This window comes from Petromyzon marinus, chromosome 74, assembly GCF_048934315.1.
Source record: "Petromyzon marinus isolate PM22_M1 ecotype Great Lakes invasive population chromosome 74, UKy_Petmar_22M1.pri1.0, whole genome shotgun sequence".
NCBI lineage: Eukaryota > Metazoa > Chordata > Hyperoartia > Petromyzontiformes > Petromyzontidae > Petromyzon > Petromyzon marinus.
In genome coordinates this window covers 9279565-9303070 of record NC_133740.1, presented here as the reverse complement: position 1 = coordinate 9303070, position 23506 = coordinate 9279565, and the positions used below count along the sequence as shown (strand labels likewise).

Here is a 23506-nt window from a genome sequence, read left to right as displayed (position 1 = left end):
CAAATGGATACCTCGTGCAAGGCATCGATTCTGCACGAACCAAACATTTGTGGCGAGCGAAACGAAATGCATGTTTCATGCCTTTGCCGCACCAGTGCTGGACCAACAGGCCGTCTTAAGGCGAATAATACAAGGACAATGCAAACACATAACACACGTATGTGTGGTTAGTGCAGAATTGGTGCCTTGTTATAAGAGTGTATCTGGTGTTTGAGCATCGTAACACCGCATGAATTTATGCTGGAAAGAGTCAAAGTCTTTTTTGTTCATTCAATAGCTTCATGCTGGCGAAATGGTATCATCAAACCTCAAAGAGTCGCAGGGTGTGATAACCCTAAACCTTCTATAGCTCTAAAGTTTGATTTAAAGCTTTCGTGACTGCAGTGATTCATATTCTTGGTTCTTTCGGTAAAGTCACGTTGAAGGGAAACAATAAATTAATATATATAAAACAATGAAATCGTCACGACGTTTCGACTGCAATACAAACAGTCATCATCAGGTGTGAAACCCAACGGCAAGAACATTTGAAAGAAGTGGCGGTTTGTATTTATTTATTTATTTTACAACGTTGGCGCCACGGATAGCGATTTGACAGTTTGTTTAGATGCTTCCCTTCAACGTGACTTTACCGAAAGATTTCGATTTAAAGCTTTCGTGACTGCAATGATTCATCTTCTTTGGTTCTTTCGGTAAAGTCACGTAGAATGAGAATAAAATAATAAATTGATAAAATAAAATAACACAATAATATTCTCACGACGTTTCAGCCACAACACAAGCGGCCTTCATCGGGTGAAGGGACGAGACTGTCTGGTAGGACAGCGCTGGAGTGAAAGAGCCACGTTCAGATCACGACCTTTAAGCTGTGTGAGAGGAAACAAAGCCCCTTGACAAAGGAATTAGCATATAATTTAGCATTGAAATGGCTGAGTGATTAGCTTTACCGAAAGAACCAAGAATATACTTCTATAGCTCACCAACTGGTCTGTCTGCTGCTTCCACAACCCAATTTTCCCTGGGTGGGTCGAGTTTTTTAGGATTCGGCATTCAATTTTTTTACCTCCGTGTCCTTGGGTTGGTTTATTAATGCCGGACTATCTTCTAAATCTGTTTTTTTGTTATCCTCTATGGTTCCGATTCCCTGGAAAGCAGACTCGTCAGACAAAAATGTCATTGACATCCTCCGCATGTAGCAGGAAAACATGCCTCTGCACCCAAATACAAGCATGCCTGTGACGCTGTGTTCCTCTGGTTTTTAATTGTGATTGAGGCTTGCTCAGCCCCCTGTTCCTCCATTACTAAGTGCTGCACTCTGCAGGGGAAGGGAAAAAGTTGTAGACCCAGCTAACAGCTCGAGGTACCGACTCCACCCGATAACCTAAAGACCACGATGCTTAAAAGCGTAATTTGGATGATTATTTCCTTAAGACCAAACAGCTCATTTCCAGGCAGATTCTCCTTGCAGATGATTTGTAAATCAGTTTTCGTCCACAGGAGGAAACCGGAGCGCCCGGGAGAAAACCAACACATGGGAAGGAGGCAACACTCAAACTCTACTTCTGTCTGTACCACCGCCTCCAGCGGGCACCTCCTCACTGGCACATCCGTGGGGTTCGGGCTGTCTAACACACACAGTATGACTGTGCATCTCCATGTGGCCTATCAACACTCTCCCCCCCCCCCCCCTCCTCTCTTCCTTTCCTAAACCTCCTCTCCATTGACTACCCCCCCCCCCAACCTCCTCTGGTCTCTCGACCGTCCTTAGGCAAGCGTCGTGGCTCAATCCGCAAGATGGGTGCTTTTCTGGGGGGGTGGGGGGGTGGGGGGGGAGAGAGGGGGGGGGGGGCTTAGGGTGGTAGTAGTTAACGCTTACCAGGAAATAACTAAAGCAAAGGGTGGAACAAAAAAAATAGACTCCGTAAAGAAAAGAAACGGAAGGAAAAAACATCGCCGAAATAAAGAAAACCAACACAAATCGAGGATGCTTCCAGGGGTTTCGTCGGCTGGGAGGCCCTCAAAGAAGCCCCCCCCCCACGGGGCCGGACGCGTGCACACGGTGGGGGCATGCCGTCTCGAAAGGGGCCACTCGCTCGCCGGAGCGGTAAGAGGTACCTTGGGTCCCGGCTCGTTGTCGGGTAAAAGGTTGTCGTAGCTCTCATAGCTCTTGAGATATTTACTCTGACGGCACGACAGGGTTGGGTTGGGGGGAGGAGGGGGGGGCGTCACGAGGTCAAATGGCATGGCCGCGCAACGAGGGGGGGGGGGGCGGGGGGGATTGGAGACACATGGGGGGACACACACAGCGTCTGAATTCGTGGAGCAGTGCGCACGCGCGTGGGGTCAAGTTGCGAGTGGGTTTAGGGTGGGGGGTAGGTGGGGGGTTACAGGTGGGTAAGGTTGCGTGGGTGGGTCGGCGGGTGGGTGGGTGGGTGGGTGAGGGAGTGGTGGAGCAAGGTGTGGTTGGGTGGGGCATGGCTGTGGGTTGCTAGGGTGTTGCGTGGTGGGATGTAACCGAGGGTGTAGTTGGGTCGGGGTACAGGTGGGTAGGGTTGCGTGAGTTGGTGGGGGGATGGTTGTATAGGGTGTAGTTAAGATGTGTTAGGGTAGGGCATCGGTGTGGATCGCTCGGGTCTTGCAAGGTGGGATGTAGCTGGAGGTTTAGTTGAGTGGGAGTACGGGTGCGTAAGGTTGTGTGTGTGGTTGGGGGGATGGTTGTATAGCGTGTAGGTAAGGTGTTGTTGGGTAGGGTAGGGATGTGGTTTGGTATGGTGTGGTTCGGTAGAGTGTTGTTAGGTTGGGGTGTGGTTAAATAGGGTGTGGGTTGAGTCACTGGGTAGGGTACGATTGGGTTCAGTGTACATGGGGGTGTTTTCTGGTTGGGTGTGGAAGCATGTTGGGTGTATTGTGTCGGGTGGGGCATGGTTCAGTAGGAGGTAAGTTGGGTGGGTTTCAGGTCGGGGGTGGTTGAATGCGGTGGAATTTTGTAGGGATGGCTGGATAGGGTATGGTTCTGCAGGGTCTGGTTGAATCCGGAAGAAAGTGGTTGCCATATGGTTGGATAAGGTATGGTGGGTAGGGTGTGGTTCAGTAGGGACCAAGGTAGGTTGTGGTTGAGCATGTGTGGTTGGGCAGAATATGGGTGAGGTATGGTTGTGTAAAATATGGTTGGGTGTAGGGCCAAGGTAGGGTGCGGTTAGGGCGGTGGTGTGAGTGTGGGTGGATTTGATGGGACACGATGGCTGGGTTTAGTGGGTTGTGTTTCAGTTCTGGGTGTGATTGAATAATACGTCGGCGCATTTAGTATGGTTGGAATGAGCTTGATTTCATATGTACTGACACTAGGTGTTGCGGAATTAGGTTCTGGAATCAGGTTCCAGAATCGGTCAGATGTGGCTGGGCGGTTGAGTGGGACGTGCTCAATCATGCAGCGATATCGGCAGACATCAGCATCGCGTGTGTGTGTGTGTGTTGCACACGCTCACGCGTTCATGAATGGACGATGGGATTACGAATTATTCAAACCTCAAGACCGTGACCTTCCAACCTCACCCAAGCAGGCGATGGGCGGGCTGAGTGTTCTGTGTCGTGGTGTACAATGGAAATCGACAGCACACGTACAAAACGGGACTCGTGGTGGGAACCAGTGGTTGAGTCATGCTTCACACAGCTGGGGTGAGGACCAGGCGCACATCTTTTGATACACAGTCCAGACTTGTAGTGCAGAGGTTAGGTGCCTAATTCGTGCATTGGTGAAAAGTATCAAAGAGTAAACCAAAAATGTTCAGCTAAGTACGTTTTGCCAGATTCACATTTTACCTCTTTTTTTCCACTGCAGAGCTGGGGCCATGCTGGAGCCGTGCCGAGCCAGCATGGCGCAGGCTTAGGGAGGCACCCGTGTTGTTTTTCCACTGCAGAAGCCGGGCCGTGCCGCTGATGTCAAACGCCCAATTAATGGTTTGGTTCCGGCTCAACAGGCAGTGGAAAAAAAACACCCGTACCTTGAGGGCCCGGCACTGGCTCAGATGTGCCAGTGAGAAAGTGAAATTTCAGTTTTTGTTCTCAGCTCTAGGGCAGAATTTAGGCAGAGCCAATCCTGAGACGGGTTCGGCAGGGTGTGAGGATTTTCTCATATTTGCTTAAAACAAAAATGCCTCCAGACTGATAAGCAGATGCTTGTTTTCTGCCTCGGGAAGCCACCTATTTTGATTCTACCCAGAATAAGGTTCTAATTTTCTACGAGTTACCCTGATAAATAGCTAAGTGTCCCCGGGTCATTAAAAGCCCCGTTTCTTTCCCGTATTAAAATTCGCCATTGTAGCTCCTAAGCTTTGGAATGCTTTGCCCTTGTTAATGAGCCAATCGTAAACGTTAGCTATATTTAAGTCTGTCTTGAAACTCACTACTTAAAACTAGCCTTTGTTGTTTACCTTACGGGCGAACACAGGTCATCCAAAACACAATTTGGACGAATTGTGGCTGAACATTTTGACCTCCATATCAGTGGCAAACTGCCCTTTCCACCAACACGTAAATTAGGCACCAAGGGTCCGATCGTGACGAGCAAGTGGGTCTGGGAGATCACCCCCAAAAATCCAGGTAGAGAGATCGATGCTCGGGAGACAAGGGGCAGTAGTTTGGGACAGGCAGGCGACTGATGCGCATGGTTAAGGGCCTTTAAATTTGTTGCGAATTCTTCAGGGCTAATTATTCCACTACTGGGTGTGCATATGTCTATAGGGCAGCGGTCAGATAATTGTGATGTTGTGCGCCGTTTGGGGATTAACGGTTTATTTGACGCAGGTAGAAATATGACAGGGTGCTTCAAAGAAAGTTGAACACTTATACGGGACTATCGTTTTAAATGGCAAAAGAACGGATAATATACTGTAACGTGATAACAAATGTAATGTTAACGGCTTCAGCAAGGTCAAAGAGTCCCCAATTGTTCACCATCGTTGTCAACACGTGCCTGGAATCTTCTCTAGGTGGTCTCCAAAGCACTGGAGGCAGCACATGTCACGTGGTATTGTCAGCAAATTCTCAGAAGTGTTACAAAACTATTTGGAAGCGCCCTGTATTTCAGCCGTCTGAGTCGTTGTTTGGCATAGTTAGCATACTCCGTACATTGGAGGTGTGGGGTCCCGTATTTAACGGTGTGGGTTGAGGTTTGTAAGAGGTGGGTTGTGGCTCATTGGGTGTGTGTGTGGGGGGGGGGGGGGGGTTAATAGGATTTTGTGTTTTTCGTGGTTTAGCGGTAATTAATTGAAGGTGGAGGAGTTACCAGCCCCTCGCACCCATCCAGAGCCCTCTTTGGCCGCTGTGGTGGCTATACGAGGTTGTTGTGTTGTTGGGTTAATAGGTTTTATGATTTCACTGCAATTTGAGGGTAATGTGTGTGGGGCGGGGAGGGGGGTCAATGGTGGCGATACAGGCTCATGGCGGTCATGGCAAATGAGTCAGGAGCCAGGGCCTTTGTCAAGTTACGGGCATCACGGGGCCATTTCTCATGGTGGAGGGGAGGAGTGAGAATTCAGGGCATGGGGGCAGAGGTCGATGACGGGGTCAGGTTCATGATCCCGGGGGCCGGCGCAGAGGTGCGAAGGTTTGGGTTTTGTGAGTTTCGAAAGCATTTCGGGAAGGCACAAAAAACGATTATATCAGGGCGGAGGGGCATCATGGTTTCAGGGCCCGAGGACAAGTTCTTCTTGGACTTGGTGTTCGGAGGAAAAGGAAGGAAGGAAGGAAGGAGTGAGGTGGAGGAAGGAGGAGGAGGAAGGAAGGAAGGAGGTGCGAGGTATTGATATCATTGGTATATTTGTCATTTTCGAAGACGTGGGGGGGGGGGGGGGGAGAGAAACACAAACGAAACACGCAGAGCACACAAATGCACGTCAACACGTGGCTAAGAGGCGAAAGGGGCAGCTCACCGTCTTCTGCAGTCAGCCCAGAGAAGGGGAGTGGGGAGGGAACGGAGAGGGCAATGCAAGACAACTCGTGGGAACGTCAACGCAGAGAGAGAGAGAGAGAGCAACAGACGCACGAGGCTGCACGCGGTCTGGGAACCACGTGGGTGTACACGCCCCCTGCCACGCCCCCCGTTCATCACAATGGGGTTCAACTCCGGCGACACTATTGCCCCTCCCCCACCACGACTCCACCCCCCACGCAGCAGGTTCAACAACAACAACAACAACCGCCATTCGCCACTAAGTGGCGTGACGTCACCACGACGCTTGTGCCAGGCCATGTGCAACTTGAGGCCACGTGAATTGTCGAACGCCCGCTGGCAGGAGGTCACGGGGCAGACCCAGGTGCCACGGGTCGACTGACTGAGGATGACCGAGATGACTGGCTGGTGCACCACCTGTGCCTCCTACTGTGCCAAATTGCTGTGCTTTAGTCACCCGGCGCTCCGCTCGTTGTTGTGAGCGTCGCTCCTCCGCCCTCCGTTGTTGTTGGAGGGCGATTGCCTCCACTGCCCAGCAGCGTCCTTCACGAGCTCCTCCACAGAGGCCGATCTTGACACCGCTGGTACCGGTCATCGGCAAATCCACTCAACTCCACATCCGTCTGTACCACGTCACTCCATCTCTTCTCTAGCCCGTGCCGTGCCCGTTTAGCCCCCTCGATCCGGCCGAACAAAAGCTGTTCACCCTCCATCCACCGACACTCCACCAACCTTAACCCTACCCTACCGACCCCAACTATTACTCGATCCCACCCCCCACTTTCCCTCGACCCCACCTACCCACCCCCCCCCCCCCCCCACCTTACATCGACCACCACCAACTCCCACCTTCCCTCGACCCCTCGCTCTAGAGTAGACGGCTACACTTGTTCTAGAGTCGACGGCTACCCTAGAGCAGACAGCGACCCCTTGTTCTCAGACGGAGCGAGGTTCGTGGGAGAACATCGGGGAACATTTGTTGAGTTCCATCAGCAAGCCGTTCGGCCTTCCAGAACAAATAGCACCATCATCATCATCCTCATCATCCAGCCAGGGTGTGGTTGACAACATTCTGGACAGAGCTCCCAACAAACATGGGCCAACGTTGAACCAACGTTGGACCAACGTTGGCCGGCGTTGGCAGTGTGCCTCATCCCAACCTCCTCAACCCTCCACACGTGACCCACCCATCCCATCCTCCTCCATCCTCCACACGTGACCCACCCATCCCAACCTCCTCAACCCTCCACACGTGACCCACCCATCCCATCCTCCTCAACCTCCACACGTGACCCACCCATCCCATCCTCCCTCAACCCTCCACACGTGACCCACCCATCCAACCTCCTCCCACCCTCCACACGTGACCCACCCATCCATCCTCCACCCTCCACACGTGACCCACCCATCCCATCCTCCAACCTCCACACGTGACCCACCCATCCCATCCTCCTCCACCCTCCACACGTGACCCACCCATCCCAACCTCCCTCCACCCACCACACGTGACCCACCCATCCCAACCTCCTCCACCCTCCACACGTGACCCACCCATCCCAACCTCCTCAACCCTCCACACGTGACCCACCCATCCCATCCTCCTCAACCCTCCACACGTGACCCACCCATCCCAACCTCCTCCACCCTCCACACGTGACCCAGCCATCCCATCCTCCTCAACCCTCCACACGTGACCCACCCATCCCAACCTCCTCAACCCTCCACACGTGACCCACCCATCCCATCCTCCTCCATCCTCCACACGTGACCCAGCCCATCCCATCCTCCTCCATCCTCCACACGTGACCCACCCATCCCATCCTCCTCACCCACCACACGTGACCCACCCATCCAAACCTCCTCCAACCTCCACACGTGACCCACCCATCCCATCCTCCTCCATCCTCCACACGTGACCCACCCATCCCATCCTCCTCCACCCTCCACACGTGACCCACCCATCCCAACCTCCTCCACCCTCCACACGTGACCCACCCATCCCAACCTCCTCCAACCCTCCACACGTGACCCACCCATCCCATCCTCCTCCACCCTCCACACGTGACCCACCCATCCCAACCTCCTCCACCCTCCACACGTGACCCACCCATCCCAACCTCCTCCACCCTCCACATGTGACCCACCCATCCCATCCTCCTCCACCCTCCACACGTGACCCACCCATACCAAACCTCCTCCAACCTCCACACGTGACCCACCCATCCCATCCTCCTCCAACCTCCACACGTGACCCACCCATCCCATCCTCCTCCACCCTCCACACGTGACGCACCCATCCCATCCTCCTCCACCCTCCACACGTGACCCACCCATCCCATCCTCCTCCACCCTCCACACGTGACCCACCCATCCCATCCTCCTCCATCCTCCACACGTGACCCACCCATCCCAACCTCCTCAACCCTCCACACGTGACCCACCCATCCCAACCTCCTCAACCCTCCACACGTGACCCACCCATACCAAACCTCCTCCACCCTCCACACGTGACCCACCCATCCTCCTCCACCCTCCACACGTGACCCACCCATCCCAACCTCCTCAACCCTCCACACGTGACCCACCCATCCCAACCTCCTCCACCCTCCACACGTGACCCACCCATCCCAACCTCCTCAACCCTCCACACGTGACCCACCCATCCCAACCTCCTCCACCCTCCACACGTGACCCACCCATCCCATCCTCCTCCACCCTCCACACGTGACCCACCATGGTGGTGGTTGTTCATCTTGAACCCGCCTGATGCCCCCACTTCGTGGCCAGCGCTGCTACTGCAGTAGAGGGAGGCCAAGCAACCCCTCGCTCCTCCAAACACCACCACCACAACCACCAACACCACCACCATCAACACCACCACCACCATCACCACCACCACAACCACCAACACCACCATCACACCATCACCACCAACATCACCATCACCATCAACACTACCACCAACATCACCATCAACACAACCACCAACATCACCACCACCATCACCAACACCATCACCACCAACACCACCACCATCACCACCAACACCACCACCAACACCATCAACACCACCATCACCACCACCACCAACACAACCACCAACATCACCACCACCTCACGCTCAACTCATTACATGAGCCAAGGGCGGGGTTACCTGGGCAGTAGGTGGGGCTACCTTGGCAGTGGGCGGGGCTACCGCTATTAGTAGGCGGGGGGCTACCCGATCAGTGGACGGGGGCAACCTGGGCAGTGGGGGTTGGTTACCTGGGCAGTGGGCGGGGCTATCTAAGCAGTGGGCGGCCATATCTGGGCAATGGGCAGGGTTATCGCGGTAGTGGGCGGGGCTACCTGGTTAGTGGGCGGGGCTATTTAGGCAGTGGGCGGGGGGCTGTCGCAGTAGCGGGCGGGGCTTCTCGTTAGTGTGCGGGGGGGGGGGCTACCTGTTGGGAGGGGTTGGGGAGGAGTTGGGGGGCTGGGGGTGGGGGGGCTGGAGGTTGGGGGGGGCTGGGGGGGGTTGGTGGCAACAACTAAGAAAAGGCAAAGGTCCCCCGTGTAGCTTCACAGACTGTTGGGGCGAGGGTGTGGATGGCCGGCAACCACGCCCGGCCGCCTTTGTATCCCTCCGGCGGCGACGTCTTCTTCTTTAGCACACCACCACCACAATCACGAGGCACTCATTCGAGGCCGAGTCGACCTAAAGGGAGTGCCGCCGGGTTCCGAACCCGTCACAGCGGCGGCGCTAACCGCGGCGCCACCGCTCCTCCGAACTAAGCAAACGAAGCTCGCGAGAATCACGAAACCAACTCCTGGCCACGCTGTGAGGTCGGCCGCTTGGTCCGTGTCCTCGCCTGGTGGAGGAGGTTTTGGTAGAGGAGGTAGTGGTGGAGAAGGTTCGAGCGGGTGGTGGAGCAGGTGGACATTTGAACGTTCTGAATGTGGAGCAAACCCCCCACAACAACCCCACCCTGACCCCCACCCCTAACCCCACACCAAAGACAAAGATCCCCCCCGTGTAGCCCTAACAGACTGTAGGGGCAAGTGCTGCTAGCGAATAGCGAGGAGCACCCTATGAAGGCCGGAACGGCACACGAGGGGGTGGGGTCGCCAGCACCACGCCCGACCGCCTTTGTCTCCCGACATGCGGCGATGTTTTACTACACGCACAGCACCAGGTAACTAATTTGAGGCTGGGTCGACCTAGGGGAGGCCCAGGACCGGTCACAGATGAACGTCCACCTGGTGTTGTCGACCGTGTGCGGAGAATCGAACCCGGGTCGCCGGGTTCGTAGCGCTAACCGCTACACCACCGCTCCCCACCACCACCACCACCGCCACCACCACCGCCACCACCACCCCGAGGACGCTCACCTTGATCTCCTCCTCTTCCAGGAGCTTCTCGAGCCGCTTCTGCACGGCGCGGCCCTCGTGGTCGTCGCTGACGATGAGAACGATGTGGCCCCACTTGAAGTGCTCGATGAGATCGAACCACACCAGGGCCTGGTGCGAGTATGGCGGTACCGTGCGCAGGTAGGACAGGTGGATACTCTGCGGCACAGCGGCACGGGGGGGGGGAGTGGTGGTGGAGGAGGAGGAGGGGGAGAAGGAGGGGGAGGAGATGGTGATGGTGGTGATGGTGATGATAGAGGGGAGATGCAGGAGGAGGAGGAGTGGAGGAGGATGAAGAGTGGTTGTCAGTGTGGTAATGCGCCACTCCCCCACCACTACTACCACCACCACCACTACTACCAACCACCACCACCCTCACCACCACGCCCACCACCGCCACCACCAGCACCCCCACCACCATCATCACCACCACCACCACCCCCACAGCCACCATCACCACCCCCACTACCCACCCCCACCACGACAACCACCACCACCACCCTCACCACCACCCCCACCACCACCACCACCGCCACCACCACCACCCACCACCGTCACCACCACCACCGTCACCACCACCACCCCCACCACCGTCGCCACCACCACCACCGTCACCACCACGTCGCACCTTGTCCGAGTAGATGGAGAGGCGGTTGCTGAGTCCAATCACGGGGATGCGATAGAACCCAGCGGTGTAGGACACGGGGGTCGGGTTCATGTGTTCGTGCGGGTGAGGCGGGTGGCTCACCAGGATCGCGTGAACCTTTTCGCGTGGACAACGCAGAGAGGGGGAGAGGTAGGGAGAGCGGGCGGAAACGAACGTCGTTCACTTTGAACGCCGGCAAGGGCGGAGGGGATCACGGAAGGGCTTTGATGGGGTCAGGCAAGGGCCGTAGCCATGGAGCCAACATTGGTGGGGGATGAAATCTTCCAGGGGGTCTGGGGGGGGGGGTGTCCCCCTCCCGCCCCCCCCAGAAAAAAATTGAAATTTGAAAACGAAATTCCTTACTCTTTGGTTCTATTCGGTAAAGTCAAGTAGGTGACTTTACCGAATAGAACCAAAGAGTATGGATCCTTGCAGTCACGAAAGCTTTAAATCTAGAACGAATTTCCTGCCTAAAATATTTAAAAATTTCACTAACACATAAGATGGACTTTTTAAAATTTATTTTTTTACAATAATGTCTAATAGTGTTATTGTATTACATTGCTCTGGTTTTTTTTCACCTTTTCTTGTTTCATTGTATGTAAATGGAAGAGATTAGGGATTAATAGAGTACAACCACAGCCACAATCGTATTAACGGAAATCTATGCGTTGATTTATATGAAGACAAGTCCATTTATTGTGGCCAAGGTCGAGCAAATTGTTGTTTTTAATTTCCATAACATCGCGATAATTTTTTTTTTTATAGCAATATATTGGGGGGACATTTTGAGCATATTTGAATTTACTTAGAATGTTTTAGTGATGTGCTTAACTCCGATCGTGTCTTATTTGTGATTGTGTTTGTTGTTGTTGTTGTTATAACGTTCTGACCCTTACTGGACGTCAGTGGAAAAGAGCTTCATAGCTCATCGGATTCCTCCTGCAGTTGTAAAAACTCTGATTCTGGTAGGGTTGTGTGAGAGTGTGAGCGGTAGAGTTGTCAGGGACTTCAGACTAATAATCTTCATTTATCCTCGAGGAGGGAGGAGGAGAGAGGAGGAGGAGGAGGAGGGGAAGGAGGAGGGGGATGAGGGGGAAGGGAGGGAGGGAGGGAGGAGGAGGAGCAGTGAGGGAGGAGGAAGAGGAGGAGGGGGGAGGGAGGGAAGGGAGGGAGGGAGGGAGGAAGAGAGGGAGGGAAGGAGGAGGAGGAGGAGGAGGGAAAGTGGAGGCAGTGAGAGGGAGGAGGAATCCGAAGAGCTATCAAGCTCTTCATCGCAGACGTCCATTTCGTGCGGTGTTGGCGATGTCATTCCCTTTGCGCAGGGCGATCGTCACCACACTGGAATGCGCTGCTGCTGCTGCTGTGTGGGCTAGCCTAGAGGCACCCCCAGTGGCAGCTGTCCCCGTGTGGCACAAGGCAATCATCATCATCACCACACTGGAATGCGCTGCTGCTGCTGCTGTGTGGCCTAGCCTAGGGGCACCCCCAGTGGCAGCTGTCCCGTGTGGAACAAGGCAGTCATCATCATCATCACAACACTGGAATGCGCTGCTGCTGCTATGTGGGCTAGCCTAGAGGCACCCCCAGTGGCAGCTGTCCCCGTGTGAAACAAGGCAGTCATCATCAGCATCATCACCACACTGGAATGCGCTGCTGCTGCTGTATGGCCTAGCCTAGGGGCACCCCCAGTGGCAGCTGTCCCCGTGTGGCACAAGGCAATCATCATCATCATCACCACACTGGAATGCGCTGCTGCTGCTGCTGTGTGGCCTAGCCTGGGGCACCCCCAGTGGCAGCTGTCCCCGTGTGGCACAAGGCAATCATCATCAGCACGTAGGAAGGCCCGGTGGTGGCTGCTGCTGCTGCTGTTTTACAGACACAGTACTGGACCAGGATCGGACCCTTGACCGGTTCGGATAATCGTCACTGGTGGTGTTGGTGGCCGTGAGCGGCAATGGAACTCGGGGCCGCCGGGTTCGTAGCGCAGCGTGGCGCTAACCACTGCACCACCGCTCCCCATACATACAGGCAAAGACAAAGATCCCCCGTATAGCCTTAATAGACTTGTAGGGGCAAGTGCTGCTAGCGAGCACCTTTAAAGGCCGGCACGGCACACGAGGGGGTGGGTGGCCAGCACCACGCCCGGACGCCTTTGTCTCCCTCGTGGCGATGTTTACTACACACCGCACCAGGTACTCATTTGAGGCTGAATCGACCTAGGGGAGGAGGCCCAGGATCGGTTCAGAGAATCCTCGCCGGTCTTGGCCGTGAGCGGGCATTCAAACTCGGGTCGCCGGGTTCGTAGCGTGGCGCGCTGACCGCTACACTACCGCTCCCCCCCCACACACACACACAGACAAAGACACACACACAGACAGAGAAACACAGAGAGAGACACACACAGACACACACCCACAGACAGAGACACACACACAGACAGAGACACACAGACAGAGACACAGACAGAGACACACACGTGCATACACAATTGCGTCTTCCCCCCACACACACACACAGATACACACACACACAGACACACAGACACACAGACAGAGACACACACACAGACAGAGACACACACACAGACAGAGACACACACACAGACACACACAGACAGAGACACACATACAGACACACACAGACAAAGACACACACACGTGCATACACACAGACAGAGAGACACACACACACATACAGATACACAGACAGAGACACACACACAGACAGAGACACACATGCATACACACGTGCATACACACAGACAGAGACACACACACAGAGACACACACTCACAGACAGAGACACACACACAGAGACACACACACACAGACAGAGACACACGCATACACACACACGTGCATACACACAGACAGAGACACACACACAGAGACACACACACACAGAGACACACACACAGACAGAGACACACACATACACACACACGTGCATACACACAGACAGAGACACACACAGAGACACACACTCACAGACAGAGACACACACACACAGAGACACACACATAGAGACGCATACACACAGACAGAGATACACGCATACACACACACACGTGCATACACACAGACAGAGACACAGACATAGACACACACACAGACAGAGACACACGCATACACACACACACGTGCATACACAATTGCGTCTTCCCCCCCACACACAGACACAAAGCGAGACCCAGCCTCTCTCTCTCTCCCTTCCCTCCATCTGTGAGACGTGACCTGACTGCCTAAAGCAGGCATCCGTTGACAGTACAGACCGCCCCCCCGCTCCCCAAATCTTCTCCAGACGCTCAATAAAACGAAAAGGGTGGATGGGAGAGTGGGTGGGTGGATGCGAAAGTGGAAGGGTGAGTGGGTGGGAGAGTGGGTGGGAGAGTGGGTGGGTGGGTGGGAGAGTGGGTGGGTGGGTGGGAGAGTGGGTGGGTGGGTGGGAGAGTGGGTGGGTGGGTGGGAGAGTTGGTGGGTGGGAGGGTGGGAGAGTGGGTGGGAGGGTGGGTGGGAGGGTGGGAGAGTGGGTGGGAGGTTGGGAGAGTTGGTGGGTGGGTGAAAGGTAGGGTGAGTGCGTGGGTGAGTGCGTGGGTGGGTGGGTGAGTGGGTGGGAGAGTTGGTGGATGGGTGAAAGGTAGGGTGAGTGCGTGGATGGGTGAAAGGTAGGGTGAGTGCGTGGATGGGTGAAAGGTAGGGTGAGTGCGTGGGTGAGTGCGTGGGCGAGTGCGTGGGTGGGTGGGTGGGTGAGTGGGTGGGAGAGTTGGTGGGTGGGTGAAAGGTAGGGTGAGTGCGTGGATGGGTGAAAGGTAGGGTGAGTGCGTGGGTGGGTGAAAGGTAGGGTGAGTGCGTGGGTGGGTGGGTGAGTGCGTGGGTGGGTGGGTGAGTGGATGGCTCAGGTAGCTGTCTGGTCGCGTGGTTTGGTGACTGGACGACGTTAACGAGCGGCGATGACGATGACGATGACTATTATTGCATGCAGTCCCCGACTTACGAACCCTTCACGCAAACGAACGAGCTTCACGATAGTTATTTTTAACCATGACGACGACGATGGTGACGACGATGATGACGATGATGACGATGACGACAAAGACGATGACGACAACGACGATCGTGACGATGGTCATGATGACGATGATGACGACAGCGATGATGATAACGACAATGACGATGATGACGACGACGACAATGGTGACGACAACGATGACGACGACAACGACAACGACGACGCCGACCACGACGACAACGACAACGATGACGACGACAACAATGATGACGACGACAACGATGACGATGACGACGACGCCGACGACGACAACGATGATGACGATGGTCACGATGACGATGACAACGACAATGACGACGATGACGACTACAGCGATGATGATAACGACAATGACGATGATGACGACGACAACGATGACGATGACGCCGAGGACGCCGACGACGACAACGATGATGACGACGGTCACGATGACAATGACAACGACAATGACGACGACGACAACGATGACGATGATGACGACGGTCACGATAACGATGACAACGACAATGACAACAACGACACCGCCGACGCCGCCCCCCTCTCGCCTGCTTGCTGATCAGCTCCTCGCACACGGCCAGCGCCATCTTGATGGCGTTGTCCCTCTGCGTCACGGCCGTCGCGTTCAGCTGGATCCGCCACAGGCCCAGCCGCCGGTTGGCGGCCCACACGGCCTCCCGGAAGATGGCCTCGTGCGCCGACGAGCTAAGCACGGCGCCCAGCTGGACGATTCTCCCGGGCGCCTCCTGGGCGTCCGCGGCACCCCCGAACCCGCCCAGGTGGCGGGCCGGACCCCCGGCCAGCAAGACGACGGTTAGCGCGGCGAGCGCCATCGCCGGAGCCATCCCGGTCGGGTCGGCGGCTCGGTGGGGGCGCTCGCTGGCCGTGAATGAGCACCCGCGGCCCTGACTATACCCACCGCTGCCACCGCCGCCACCACCACCACCCCTCGCCTCCTCCTCCTCCTGCTCCTCCGCCGCAGTGAACCTGGCAGAGGCGGGCGGTGGTGGTGGAGGTAGCCGCGGTGACCGCGGTGTGCAGAAATGTACAGGGGCGGAGGGAAAGACATCGGCTTAAAGCTTTCGTGACCGCGGGAATTCATATCCATTGGGTCTTTCGGAAAGAAAAAAAACGTCGATAGGTTCAAAGAAAATAACCAAAAATAACGAAAAGCTATTTGTAATTGGTTTTTGTTTTTGCTTTTTAAAAAAATCTACGGGTAGTTTTTGTTGTTGTTATCTTTTGTTCTTTTACTTGAACCCATCGACGTGGCTTTACCGAAAGGCCCAAAGAAAACGAAAGACCGTCCACCGTGCAGCCTTCAGCAGACTGTCGGGGCAAGTGGCGGTGAGCAGCGAGGGGCGGCAGCAGAAGCGCCCACGAAAGCCGGCACTGTGGCACACGAGGTGGGGTGTGGGGGGTGGGTGGCCAGCACCACACACACCCGGCCGCCTTTGTTTCATTTGTAGCGATATTTATAGCACCAGGTACTCGTTTGGCACCTACATCTGCAGAACGTGAAGAACCGGTGGCATCTACATTTGCAGAACGTGAAGAACCGGTAGCATTTACATCTACAGAACGTGAAGAACCAGTGGAATCAGCATCTGCAGAATGTGAAGAACCAGTGACATCTACATGTGCAGAACGTGAAGAACCAGTGGCATCTACATCTACAGAACGTGAAGAACTAGTGGCATCTACATCTGCAGAATGTGAAGAACCAGTGGCATCTACATCTACAGAACGTGAAGAACTAGTGGCATCTACATGTGCAGAACGTGAAGAACCAGTGGCATCTACATCTACAGAACGTGAAGAACCAGTGGAATCAGCATCTGCAGAATGTGAAGAACCAGTGGCATCTACATCTGCAGAACGAGAAGAACCAGTGTCATCTACATCTGCAGAACGTGAAGAACCAGTGGCATCTACATCTGCAGAACGTGAAGAACGAGTGACATCTACATCTGCAGAACGTGAAGAACCAGTGTCATCTACATCTGCAGAACGTGAAGAACCAGTGGCATCTACATCTGCAGAACGTGAAGAACCAGTGGAATCAGCATCTGCAGAATGTGAAGAACCAGTGGCATCTAATGTGCAGAACGTGAAGAACCAGTGGAATCTACATCTGCAGAACGTGAAGAACCAGTGGCATATATATATCTGTAGAATACGAAGAACCAGTGGCATTTACATCTGCAGAACGTGAAGAACCAGTGGCATCTATATCTACAGAACGTGAAGAACCAGTGGCATCAACATCTGTAGAATACGAAGAACCAGTGGCATTTACATCTGCAGAACGTGAAGAACCAGTGGCATCTACATCTGCAGAACGTGAAGAACCAGTGGCATCTACATCTGCAGAACGTGAAGAACCAGTGGCATCTACATCTGCAGAACGTGAAGAACCAGTGGCATCTACATCTGCAGAACGTGAAGAACCAGTGGCATCTACATCTGCAGAACGTGAAGAACCAGTGGCATCTACATCTGCAGAACGTGAAGAACCAGTGGCATCTAGATCTGCAGAACGTGAAGAACCAGTGGCATCTACATCTGCAGAACGTGAAGAACCAGTGACATCTACATCTGCAGAACGTGAAGAACCAGTGTCATCTACATCTGCAGAACGTGAAGAACCAGTGGCATCTACATCTGCAGAACGTGAAGAACCAGTGACATCTACATCTGCAGAACGTGAAGAACCAGTGTCATCTACATCTGCAGAACGTGAAGAACCAGTGGCATCTACATCTGCAGAACGTGAAGAACCAGTGGCATCTACATCTACAGAACGTGAAGAACCAGTGGCATCTAGATCTGCAGAACGTGAAGAACCAGTGGCATATATATCTGTAGAATACGAAGAACCAGTGGCATTTACATCTGCAGAACGTGAAGAACCAGTGGCAACTATATCTACAGAACGTGAAGAACCAGTGGCATCAACATCTGTAGAATACGAAGAACCAGTGGCATTTACATCTGCAGAACGTGAAGAACCAGTGGCATCTACATCTGCAGAACGTGAAGAACCAGTGGCATCTACATCTGCAGAACGTGAAGAACCAGTGGCATCTACATCTGCAGAACGTGAAGAACCAGTGGCATCTACATCTGCAGAACGTGAAGAACCAGTGGCATCTACATCTGCAGAACGTGAAGAACCAGTGGCATCTACATCTGCAGAACGTGAAGAACCAGTGGCATCTAGATCTGCAGAACGTGAAGAACCAGTGGCATCTACATCTGCACAACGTGAAGAACCAGTGACATCTACATCTGCAGAACGTGAAGAACCAGTGTCATCTACATCTGCAGAACGTGAAGAACCAGTGGCATCTACATCTGCAGAACGTGAAGAACCAGTGACATCTACATCTGCAGAACGTGAAGAACCAGTGTCATCTACATCTGCAGAACGTGAAGAACCAGTGGCATCTACATCTGCAGAACGTGAAGAACCAGTGGCATCTACATCTACAGAACGTGAAGAACCAGTGGCATCTAGATCTGCAGAACGTGAAGAACCAGTGTCATCTACATCTGCAGAACGTGAAGAAACAGTGGCATTTACATCTGCAGAACGTGAAGAACCAGTGGCATCTACATCTACAGAACGTGAAGAACCAGTGGCATCTACATCTGCAGAACGTGAAGAACCAGTGCCATCAACATCTGCAGAACGTGAAGAACCAGTGGCATCTACATCTGCAGAACGTGAAGAACCAGTGGCATCTACATCTGCAGAACGTGAAGAACCAGTGGCATCTAGATCTGCAGAACGTGAAGAACCAGTGGCATCTACATCTGCAGAACGTGAAGAACCAGTGACATCTACATCTGCAGAACGTGAAGAACCAGTGTCATCTACATCTGCAGAACGTGAAGAACCAGTGGCATCTACATCTGCAGAACGTGAAGAACCAGTGACATCTACATCTGCAGAACGTGAAGAACCAGTGTCATCTACATCTGCAGAACGTGAAGAACCAGTGGCATCTACATCTGCAGAACGTGAAGAACCAGTGGCATCTACATCTACAGAACGTGAAGAACCAGTGGCATCTAGATCTGCAGAACGTGAAGAACCAGTGTCATCTACATCTGCAGAACGTGAAGAAACAGTGGCATTTACATCTGCAGAACGTGAAGAACCAGTGGCATCTACATCTACAGAACGTGAAGAACCAGTGGCATCTACATCTGCAGAACGTGAAGAACCAGTGCCATCAACATCTGCATAACGTGAAAAACCAGTGGCATCTACCTCTGCAGAACGTAAAGAACCCGTGGCATCTACATCTGCAGAACGTGCAGAACCAGTGGCATCTACATCTGCAGAACGTGAAGAACCAGTGACATCTACATCTGCAGAACGTGAAGAACCAATGTCATCTACATCTGCAGAACGTAAAGAACCAGTGTCATCTACATCTGCAGAACGTGAAGAACCAGTGGCATTTACATCTGCAGAACGTGAAGAACCAGTGGCATCTACATCTACAGAACGTGAAGAACCAGTGGCATCTACATCTGCAGAACGTGAAGAACCAGTGCCATCAACATCTGCATAACGTGAAAAACCAGTGGCATCTACATCCTGCAGAACGTGAAAAACCAGTGGCATCTGCATCTGTAGAACGTGAAGAACCAGTGGCATCTACATCTACAGAACGTGAAGAACCAGTGACATCTACATCTGCAGAACATGAAAAATCAGTGGCATCTTCTTTGGTTATTTCGGTAAAGTAACGTATAATGAGAATAAAATAATACATTGATAAGATAAAATAAAAAAAACACAATAATATTCTCACGACGTTTCGGCCACAACACAAGCGGCCTTCATCAGGTGAAGGGACGAGACTGTCTGGAGGACAGCGCTGGAGTGAAAAAAGCTACGCTCAGATTGCGACCTTTAAGCTGTGTGAGAAGAAACAAAGCGCCTTGACAAAGGAATTAGCATAGAATTTAGCATTGAAATGGCTGAGTGATTAGCTTGTGACTGGTCACAGAAATGGCTATGTTAAAGTTAAAGCATACACATCCGCAGAGGCACCCCTTGACAAAGGAATTAGCATAGATTTTAGCATTGAAATAGCTAAGTTAAAGCATACACATCCGCAGAGGCACCCCTTGACAAAGGAATTAGCATAGAATTTAGCATTGAAATAGCTACGTTAAAGCATACACATCCGCAGAGGCACCCCTTGACAAAGGAATTAGCATATAATTTAGCATTGAAATAGCTGAGTGATTAGCTTGTAACTGGTTACAGAAATAGCTATGTTAAAGTCAGAGCATATACATTCACAGAGGCACCTAGTACAAATCAAACAGGAGAATTTAGCATTGAAATAACTAGGCGAATTTAGCATTGAAATAACTGAGTGATTAGCTTGTGACTGGTCACAGAAATGGCTATGTTGAAGTCAAGGCCTACACATCTGAGCTATTCACAGTAACTGGGTATACACTACAATATATAATGAATACTATATAGTCAACCAATAAAAAACTAAACTATAAATTACCTCAATGTTATCAATAAACTCTATATATTCTCCAATCAGCTAAGCTACCAACAATAAGTCCTTATATATCACAATACTATATGGCGAAAAAAAATGGGTGGATTCTTACCCTCAACTTTAGCAACACGGATAGCTACAGGCCCCGTTCAAACAGACGAGTTCATCCATGGTCGGAACAGAGGAGGGGGAGAGAGACAGCTGCGAGGCGCTGTTATACTCCATGTTGTAAACCATACCATTAACCGTGGTGTGAGAGGTATTAAGAGTCAATGCCAGCGAAAGAGCTGCGGTCTGAAGGTCATCGTAAAATACAATTAATTAAGAACGGAAATGGTTCAAAACATCTTTCCGATGGTTACTAAGCCAGCACTGTCCTCCAGACAGTCTCGTCCCTTCACCTGATGAAGGCCGCTTGTGTTGTGGCCGAAACGTCGTGAGAATATTATTGTGTTATTTTATTTTATCAATTTATTATTTTATTCTCATTCTACGTGACTTTACCGAAAGAACCAAAGAAAGATGAATCCTTGCAGTCACGAAAGCTTTAAATCGAAATCAATGGCATCTACATCTGCAGAACATGAAGAACCAGTGGCATCTACATCTGCAGAACGTCAAGAACCAGTGGCATCCACATCTGCAGAACGTGAAGAACCAGTGGCAACTACATCTGCAGAACGTGAAGAACCAGTGTCATATATATCTGCAGAACGTGAAGAACCAGTGGCATCTACATCTGCAGAACGTCAAGAACCAGTGGCATCTACATCTGCAGAACGTGAAGAACCAGTGGCAACTACATCTGCAGAACGTGAAGAACCAGTGTCATCTATATCTGCAGAACGTGAAAAATCAGTGGCAACTACATCTGCAGAACGTGAAGAACCAGTGTCATCTACATCTGCAGAACGTGAAGAACCAGTGGCATCTACATCTGCAGAACGTGAAGAACCAGTGGCAACTACATCTGCAGAACGTGAAGAACCAGTGTCATATATCTGCAGAACATGAAGAACCAGTGGCATCTACATCTGCAGAACGTGAAGAACCAGTGGCAACTACATCTGCAGAACGTGAAGAACCAGTGGCATCTACATCTGCAGAACGTGAAGAACCAGTGGCATCTACATTTGCAGAACGTGAAGAACCAGTGGCATCTACATCTGCAGAACGTGAAGAACCAGTGGCAACTACATCTGCAGAACGTGAAGAACCAGTGTCATCTACATCTGCAGAACGTGAAGAACCAGTGGCATCTACATCTGCAGAACGTGAAGAACCAGTGGCAACTACATCTGCAGAACGTGAAGAACCAGTGTCATATATCTGCAGAACATGAAGAACCAGTGGCATCTACATCTGCAGAACGTGAAGAACCAGTGGCAACTACATCTGCAGAACGTGAAGAACCAGTGGCATCTACATCTGCAGAACGTGAAGAACCAGTGGCATCTACATTTGCAGAACGTGAAGAACCAGTGGCATCTACATCTGCAGAACGTGAAGAACCAGTGGCAACTACATCTGCAGAACGTGAAGAACCAGTGTCATCTACATCTGGTGGTGTCGGGTAGTGTCGGGTTTTACGACGCAGATGCCACTGGTTCTTCATATATAACCCAGACAACAGCAACAACAACAACAAACCCTGCACCACGTACCGCTGGTTGCTTTTGGTATGCGGCGGTGTCACGCGCAGCACCCCGCGCTCGTACCAAGGCGTCTTTTGCCCCCCAGCGCGGAACGTCGGCACGGTAGGGTCCTTCCTCAGCCGGGGGTACCTGGGCATTCGCAGACGTCGGAGATGGTGGTGGGGGGAGGGGGTAGTTGGGGGGGAGGTGGGTAGGTGGGGAGAGCGGGGTGATGGGAGGGGTAGGTGGGGGGAGGGGGTAGATTGGGGGGAGGGTGGTGGTGGGAGTGGTAGGTGGAGAGAGGGGGAGAGAGGGGGGGAGGTGGGGGGAGGGGGGTAGGTGGGGGCGAGGGTGGTGGTGGGGGGGTAGGTGGGGGGGGGGGAGGGTGGTGGTGGGGGGGGGGTAGGTGGGGGGGTAGGTGGGGGGGAGGGTGGTGGTGGGGGGTAGTTACCGGACCGGTCACTCCTCGCTCCGTGTGAGAAGGCCGCTCGCTATTGGACGAACGGGGGGGGGGTACTGCATGCACCTAGCCTGGTTTGGATGGACGTGGCGCCCGGGTATGAGAGTGTGTGTGTCTGTGTGTGTCTCTGTGTGTGTGTCCGTGTGTGTGTGTCTGTGTGTGTGTCTGTGTCTATCTCCCTGTGTCTCACCGTCTCTCGCCCGTGTGTGTGTGTGTGTCTCTGTGTCTCGTCTGTGCATGCGTATCTTTGTCTCTCCCCGTCTCTGTGGCTGCGTCTCTCCCCAACCCCTCTCGTTATACTCTCCCCTCTATCTCATATTTACTCTCTCCCCGCTCTCTCTCTCTCTCCCCGCTCTCTCTCTCCCCACTCTCTCCCACGCTCTTTCTCTCGATCCTCTCCCCGCTCTCTCTCCCCGCTCTCTGTCCCTCTCCTCGCTCTCTGTCTCTCGATCCTCTCCCCGCTCTCTGTCTCTCCTTGCTCTCTCGATCCTCTCCCCGCTCTATCTCTCTCTCGATCCTCTCCCCGCTCTCTCGCCCCGCTCTCCCTCTCCCCGCTCTCTCTCCGCTCTCTCGATCCTCTCCCCACTCTCTCCCCCGCTCTCTCTCTCTCGATCCTCTCCCCGCTCTCTCTCCCCACTCTCTCCCCGCTCTCTCCCCCTCTCTCGATCCACTCCCCGTTCTTTCTCTCGATCCTCTCCCCGCTCTTTCTCTCTCGATCCACTCCTCGCTCTCTCTCCCCACTCTCTCCCCGCTCTCTCTCCCTCTCCTCGCTCTCTCTCTCCTTGCTCTCTCTCGATCCTCTCCCCGCTCTCTCTCTCCCCACTCTCTCCCCGCTCTCTA

The 23506-nt window shown here is 53.1% G+C and overlaps 1 protein-coding gene across 1 annotated transcript in view; it reads right to left on the bottom strand.

Moving 5' to 3' along the window:
• Window positions 1–23183, bottom strand: part of GRIN1 (glutamate ionotropic receptor NMDA type subunit 1) — an 87250-nt gene extending 64067 nt beyond the window's left edge. Inside the window, exons 1-6 of the mRNA XM_076056098.1 lie at window positions 22658–23183; window positions 22237–22356; window positions 15578–16016; window positions 10965–11099; window positions 10319–10495; window positions 2116–2181 (exon numbers count right to left, since the gene is read on the bottom strand). Coding sequence (XP_075912213.1) covers window positions 2116–2181; window positions 10319–10495; window positions 10965–11099; window positions 15578–15874 — 675 coding nt within the window. The 5' untranslated portion in view covers window positions 15875–16016; window positions 22237–22356; window positions 22658–23183. The remainder of the gene's footprint in view (window positions 1–2115; window positions 2182–10318; window positions 10496–10964; window positions 11100–15577; window positions 16017–22236; window positions 22357–22657) is intronic.
• Window positions 23184–23506: the final 323 nt, after the last annotated feature.